This window comes from Varanus komodoensis, unplaced genomic scaffold (genome assembly GCF_004798865.1).
Source record: "Varanus komodoensis strain SLA01 unplaced genomic scaffold, ASM479886v1 scaffold81, whole genome shotgun sequence".
Classification (NCBI taxonomy): Eukaryota; Metazoa; Chordata; class Lepidosauria; order Squamata; family Varanidae; genus Varanus; species Varanus komodoensis.
Genome location: NW_025336495.1, coordinates 1037721 through 1045106, shown reverse-complemented (window position 1 = coordinate 1045106; position 7386 = coordinate 1037721). Strand labels below are relative to the sequence as shown.

At 57.8% G+C, this 7386-nt stretch overlaps 1 protein-coding gene across 1 annotated transcript in view; it reads right to left on the bottom strand.

Annotated features, from left to right (window-relative positions):
• Window positions 1-517: 517 nt before the first annotated feature.
• TSPOAP1 (TSPO associated protein 1) overlaps window positions 518-7386 on the bottom strand; it is a 32340-nt gene continuing 25471 nt past the window's right edge. The window contains exons 22-28 of the mRNA XM_044456093.1: window positions 6479-6593; window positions 5180-5331; window positions 4005-4173; window positions 3348-3431; window positions 2199-2237; window positions 1323-1429; window positions 518-760 (exon numbers count right to left, since the gene is read on the bottom strand). Coding sequence (XP_044312028.1) covers window positions 518-760; window positions 1323-1429; window positions 2199-2237; window positions 3348-3431; window positions 4005-4173; window positions 5180-5331; window positions 6479-6593 — 909 coding nt within the window. The remainder of the gene's footprint in view (window positions 761-1322; window positions 1430-2198; window positions 2238-3347; window positions 3432-4004; window positions 4174-5179; window positions 5332-6478; window positions 6594-7386) is intronic.

The window sequence follows — 7386 nt, the reverse complement described above, 5'->3', positions numbered from 1 at the left end:
CTCTGGGCATGTGAAGAGCCCCTTTCAAACCTCACTGAAAAGCCAAACCTGCCCTTCAGGTATCAGGGATTTAGACCTGGCTAAGGATGGACTTCGCCTGTCAGTCTGGGCTTGCTCCATTGCTCATTTTTGCCATCTTACATCTGGCTCTTCTCCAACTTTAAAAAAAAAAAGGCTTGCATGCAAATTCACTTGCATTTTAGGCCCATTTCTCTTAACACAGGCTTTCTTGGACACACATTTTTGTGAGCAGTTTTTCTAAAAGGGTGAGTTTTGGAACATTGTTTTTGTAATGTGTGCATTTTTGCAGCACTTTACATTCATTATTTCTGACTGCGGAACTCCACTGCAAAATGTGCAGGGGAAGCATGAATTTCGAACAAGAATTGACTCGCATCTCATGTCTTGGTCCCAAAAGCAAAGCTCGGAGGTGGTGCTCACAAGTTTGCACGGGGCATCCTCAAAGGGGCCAGGGAATCCAGACAAGTTTGCTTGTTTATTATGTTTTAAGCATTAGTCAGAATGGCTCTCTCATTGCAAGGAAATCTGGACTTTCTCTTCTAAACTGGGACAGTTGGAGCCCAGGACAAGTTCCCTGCCAGGCTTCTGCAGGGCTACACAAAACCTGCCTTCTCTGCTGGGCCCAGTCTGACCTCCTTACCTGCCTCCCGAGGCTTGGCTCTCCCGGCCGTGCTGCTCCCAGTGCCGTGACCTGCAGGAAGTTGGATGGAACAAGGCCCTTTCGTCCATTTATCTCCCCCTGTAGACAGTAATGCAGACGAAATGGCAGAAAGTGAAGAGGAACTAAAGAACTCCTTGATGCGGGTGAAAGAGGAGAGCACTAAAGTTGGCTTGAAATGCAGTGTTAAGAAAACTAAGATCATGTCATCTGGTCCTCTCACTTCCTGGCAAATAGATGGGGAAGAAATGGAGGTAGTGACAGATTTTCTTTTCCTGGGCTCCAAGATCGCCGCAGATGGGAACTGCAGCCAAGAAATTAAAAGACGCTTGCTCCTTGGGACGAAAGCTACGGCAAATCTAGACAGCCCCCGTCTCTCCACCCCTGGTAAGACGGGGTGCTTCAGCACTGCTCCAAAGTCAGCGCACAGCAACCCGGAGCTGCGCCCACGGTGGGGAAGGGTGTGGTGTGGCCCGTGCCAGCGCCCACGGCAGCCAACGGCAGCAAAACAGGACCACCCTATCCACCCCTGAGGGCCACGTGGGAGGCAGAAAGGTGCGAGGCAGGCGAGAGGGAGGGACGGTGGGCGGCCGCGTGCCCTGCCCACGCTCTCCTAGTGCTGCACAGACCCGTGGCCGCTCACCTCCGTGTCCGGGTCGGGAGAGCGCTCCCTGGGGCTGTAGTCGAGGATGGTCACCATGGTCCTCGGGGTGTCCTCGTCAGAGCTCAGATCCTGCCTGTCAGGCACTCCTGAAAGAGCAGAGAGACGTGTGCCCAGGCCAGGAAAGCAGAGCTCCCGTTTTCGGCATGGAGGCGGCAGGAGGCAAGAAACCAGGGGAACTGGGTGCGAAGCCTGGGGACACTCGGAGGCACTGGCCGGCCCCCCAGAGCTCTCTCGTCGCACGTCTGTCGGCGGGCTTTAAAGCAGGCTGCGGCCCGATTCTGGATGTGCTGGTCACATGGAGAAGGTTCCAGAGGGTGTGTGGGCCTTGCCCCCAAATTCTGGAAGTCTCCCTCAACCACCCTCCTCCAGCTTCTGAAACTGAGCAGGGTGTGGCTCACGTTCATCTGACTTCCCAAGAGGACTAGAAACTTGTTTTCCCCACCCCTTCAACCAAGAGCAGACAGTTCTCAGAAAGCTGAATTCCTGCACCAGTTAGTTGGGATAGACTGTGGCCCCAGAGACCTCCAAAATGGAATTTGGCCCTTAATATCCCTGTTACGGCCCCTAACTTCAGATGATGTCACAGTCCAGATTTTGCCGGGTCTCTGGGGCACAGCATGGTGGGGAAATTGAAGTGTGGCTTAATCTTCCCAGGCACGATTCAGAGCGGCCTTCCAAGGGATGGCTGAGAATGTCATTTCTGTCTGCTTTTGCAAAGAATTCCCCACAAACTGGAAGAGATTTGAGTGTGGGGGAAACTGAAGTGGGCAGATCCAGCCAATGCCATGTGCTGCGGTGGGCGCATGACGTGGGAATCACCGATCCAGTCCAGGGTGAAGGAGACGCAGCACTCACCGAACCCCGGGAATTCCCCCTCCAGCTGGTCTTGCGCCACTGCAGAGAGAAAACGGGCTGTGAGCGGAGTCTTTGTCAGAGCAAGCTCTCACAAGCAAAGAAGTCACTGCAGGGTGCCAGAATGCAGGCCCCACGGGAGGGAAAACACACGGGCCACGGAAGCAGTCTCAAAAGGGGATCCTCCGCTTAAGGGGGGCAGGGGAGGCGGCTGGGGGACCTCAGAAGACCAGGCGCTGGGGCAGAGAACCTCCTGTAGCCAAATTCCAGTTCAGAGAGGCTCCACCCTAGGGTGGGCCGCCCCCAAGCCAAAGGGGTAGGGGCACAATATCTTAAAGTAAGCATCTTCTATCTCGACGTAATTTCTACCAGTGACCAGCCCTTGGGAGAGGAATTTCAACCTTGGAATAGGGAAACGCACACACACAACCTGGGAAGCCACAGACGACTGGTGCTCTTGGGAAAGCGGACAGCGCTGTGGGAAGGGCACCCGGCATGGGAGGGAGGGAGGGAGGGATTTACATATATAAACGCTTTCCTAACCCACCCCCTACAAACATCTTGGGATGGCTTACAGTAAATGAGAAGAATAAAACAAACACCCCAGCATCCGACAATTAATATACTAAAACTCCAGTTAAAGTCAATTAAACATTAAAATAGTGGGAAAATTAAAAGGGTTTTGTCTGATGCTGAGAAGAATGTAATGCCGGCAGCAGGTGAACCTTTCTGGGGAGCGTATTCCACAGTCGGGGTGCCACCACAGAGAAGGCCCTCCTCCGGGGACTTTCCCTCCTGATCTCCTTCAAGGGGGGCTCCCAGAGCAGGGCCTCTCCCACTGATCTCAAGGGGCGGGGGGGGCACATAGGGAAGGAGATGCTCCTCAAGGTATCCCAGACCCAGGCCATTTAGGGCTTTATAGGTCATCACCAGCACCTTAAATTGGGCCCGGACTTCAATGGATAGCCAGTGCAACTGACAGAGGACCAGCGTTATATGTGAGTATCTGCCGGTCCCCATCAACATCCTGGCTGCTCTGTTCTGAACCAACTGAAGTATCCGGACCGTCTTCAAGGGCAGCCCCACGCAGAGCAGGTTGCAGTAATCCACCTGGGATCTGGGCTTCCACACTGCTGCCGTGCCAGCACCAACCTTTCTTAGACCGCCGAGGTTTTGGGGGGCGGCTTCCAGGGAGCCATGGAGGTGGAGGCGGAGGCGGAGAAAATGTGCCGTTGCCTTCAATGGAAAAGAGCCCCCCAGCCCAGGCCACAGATCAGCAAAGCCGCAGGATAGCAAGATCATAAAACAGAGGAGAGCGACGCTCGCGAGCGAATCGCCCGTCTATCTCATTTCATTTTCTGGATTCAGCTCCAGATACAGAGTCCTCCCACAGCCTCTGGAAGGCAACGCCCTTTGGCCAACTAGGACAGGCAGAGAAATGGTTTGGAGCAAATCTGAACTGGGAAGCGGACAAGGCCGAGCTGTTGGGTGGGACAGACCCGAACCCCTCGTGCCGCAAGTCCACACACAGGCTGTGCTCTGCAGGCGCAGGGGTGGCCAACCTGTCCAGGCCCAATGGCCGCGTTCCGCCGGGGCGCTCTTGTGGGGGGCATGTGCTATGGAACAGGGTCCCAAATCCCCGAAACATTCCTGCCTTTAGGAGGAATCTGTTGATTCTTAAAGGGGGCATTTTGACCTTTCGGGTGGAGAGGGAAAGACACAGGGGGAATCCACCAGCGGACGGGGCTGCTGGGCCTGGAGAGCCTGCCCGACGGGGGTCGTGAGCAAGTGAAGCGCCAGGTGGAGCACCTAACGTTTCTGCCAGCACGCGGGCAGGAAGGTGGCCTTCTTGCAAGAGCTGCTTTCTCACACCGTCACTGTCCACCTGGACCTCGGACACCATGTTGCAGGGGATGTAGCCCGTCCTCCCGCCATTCTCCCCCTGGTAGAAGCCGTCGGCATCCTTGCGGCCATAGACCTGAGAAGGGGATACAGGCGAGAGAGACGGTCACTCGCTGCACCATCAGCCGGCGCTGGAAGCAGGCTGGCTGCTGCACCCAGGGGAAATGTCCAGCCTGCCCGCATGCACGCCTCCCACCGCAGCACAGGCCGCACTCCAACAGGCTTTGCACCAGAGGGGGTGAAGCTTCATCCCCTCTGGACAGGGCTGTGTCCTGATTCCAAGCCTCCACTTCATGAGAACAGAAGAAAAGCCCCGCTGGGTCAGATCTGGCTTCCCGCAGATCACACAGATTCCACGGTGTCACAGACCATTTTGGTCCATGCAAATTTAATTGCAGGGAAATACATAAATTAGACCAAAGATGAGCATTTCCCCCGGAGTTTAAAGTTCACAGTATGCATTGGGCAGGTTGCATATATTGGGAGGTTTGGGGCTTTTGCAGTAGTGCCAATGGGCACAACATTGAGTTTGCACGTATTCCCATGAATGGATTTCCCCAAAATCCAATTCTGTCCGCGAGTGGACAATGGAACAGAAGGCACCCATCCGTGAATCAGACAGAGTGGATGGGACGCTGCCTGCCTGGCCAGTCCAAATTCCTTGGGCCAGTGTTCCTACAGCGCAGCAGCCTCGCTCTTTAGAGAGAGAGAGCACCACCCAGAGAGCTGGGGCTGCGGGGGCAGCACAGAAATGCGATCAATCAATCAATCAATCAATCGAAGCAAGCAGATGGTTGATCCTAATGGATACCATTGGCAGAAACAAGGAAAAATTGAATGCAACTCTCTCTGGTCTCAGCATGAGCTTTTTTAAACCCACTTCCAACTTTGTCCCCCCCCCCCCGGGGCCCCCCTTTTTGCAGTTGCATTCTAAATGCGCTGGAGTGCAATTCCCCTTTTCCTCAGCCCTGTTCGGAAGCTTGCTCCCCCTCAGAGACATTCTTTGCTGGCCTTTGCAGCAGAAACGCCCCACTGCAGCTTCCGTGATGGGAGCGGCACATCTCTTCTCGGCCTGCCCTCACCTTCAGAATCTGCCCCTCCCGGAAGGGCAGCTCCTCCTCAGCAGCATCAGCGTTGGGGGACATGGAGGCGGGGTCGTAGTCGAAGAGGGCCACGAAGAGCCGTGCGGGGCCCCGGCTGTCCCTCAGCTCAGGGGAAGGGCTCCTTCCAGCGCCTGCCCAAGACACGGGTCGGTGCCATTAGCTCAGGGGCCCTCAAGCCTTTTCAGCGGGGGCCAGTTGAAAGGTGCCGGTGCTAGCCATGGGCGGGCGGTGCACGCGGGCCGGTGAGGGGGCAGGGGCGGTGTGTGCGGGCACGTACGCTGAGGCGGGGTGCGTGGCGAGGCGAGGCGAGGCGGGCAGGCGTGTGGCGAAGGGAGGGGAGGCAGGTGCATGAGGCAGTGGTTTACTCGCTTGGAGATGGTTTTCTCCAAGCGAGCAAACCGCTGCCTCCCTGTGCGTGGAGCGAGGAGGGCGGCGGTGGGCACGGGCATGGGCGCGGTGGGTCCAAATGGGCCTGGCGGGCCGGCCCCGGCCCCCAGCCGTAGTTTGAAGACCCATGCGTTAGCCCAAAGCCCTGTCTGCCAGCTCGGAGGGCTGGCCCACATGCAGTGCCAGAACGTGGGGGCCTGAATGGGCCCTCGCTGCGAGGGCCGCTTCCCCTCCCTGCTGGGGGGTGGCCCCAGATTGACTGCAGGCAGAGGAGAATGTGGCAAGCTACTTCAAGTCTGATGTAAGAAAAAGCAGGATATTAGTCTAATAAATAAATAACTTCAGCTTTCCAGCCCTCCTCTCTCTAGCTGCAAAGATGTACTTAAAAACATGTGAGCAGTGTCTGCGGAAATTTCAGAAATGCACATTTTTTGCATGCCAGCTTCACTATACTCCTGGCTACTCTGCCGAACAATTGCTTGTTAGGCAAAAGCAAAGTAAATTAACACAGAACAGAAACGGCACAATAAGCTATGTACATTCAGGCTGTATGAAGTTCCTCCTTTTTCAGGAGAGAGACGCTGGCGCCACACCGCCTGCCAACACTCCTGAGCCGCTGCACCGCACTGAGCAAGCCCACCCCGAGGACCAGCTCCACAGCAATGGCGCAGACTTCTCACTCCTGACAGGAGTCCCGCGTGGCTGTCGCTTGCGAGCAGAGCGCGACGTGGCACGAACCTTGCCTCACTTGGATGTATTCTAAATATGGCCCTGCGTAGAAAGGCTTTGCTGCCCCGTCCTACAGGCGGGAGGACTAAAGCACGACTGGAGGGCCAGCACCGGAAACACCCCCCGGTGTGCAGGCCTCAGCGGAAAACAGGGCCAACTCACCTGAACTGCTGAGCGCCAAGGCAGCTCGCCGTTGCCTCTGGGGCCTTCTCCCGCTGTGGATTGGGCCCTGCCAGGGCGCACAGCCCAGTGGGTCAGGATTGCTGCTCCCGGCCACCTGGAAGAAACACTTGGCAGAATGAGCCACGAGCAGACGTCTGGTGCGCATCCTCCAAACCTCTGACGCAAGCAAGCCCATGGCAAGCACGCGAAAAGCAAAGCACCTGCTCCAGCCAGCAGGGAGGACACTTGGGAAGACTGCGGAGTGACTCCCGCACCCGTCACGCAGTCCTGCGATCTGGCAGGGCGACTGCAAGCTGAAAACCCCGCCCGGAGCGGCCCCAGGGCAGGGAGCCCTCCCCAGGCCGCTTGGGCCTCCGCATGGACATTGCGCACAGACCCTGCCTCGGCTTTATTTCCGAGGATTCCTTCCCAAAAAGACGTTTAACGGAGAGGCCGGCTGGCTGCAGAAGCGCTGCCCCTCAGCCCCTCTGCGCTGGGGTCCCAGAGCGCAGGCGGCACCCACCGCCCGCCCCTTCCCACCCGTCCTGGCAAGCGCCTCTTCTTGCCGTCCAGGCAGCTCCACTTCTAGGAAGCGGGGACGCTCTGAGCCCCTCGATTCCCCCCACCCCCCGCAGCCGTTGGCAAGGCCAACCCCAAGGCAGCCGGTCCGCAGGAGCGCCCGCAACGCTCGCTCCAGCGGTGCCCGCGGGCCCAAAGGGGCCGAGCGCGGGACGCGAGGCTCCCCGACGCCCGAGCTCCATCGCCAGGCCGCTCTCCCGCGGCGGGCTCTCCCGGCGGGCTCGCGGAGCAGAGGAACCGTGCGCAGGGGCCGCTTCCGAGGCGAGCAAGCCCCGCTCGGCGAGCGCGACGCGGCGAGCGCGACGCAGGCGGCGCGCCACGGACCCGTG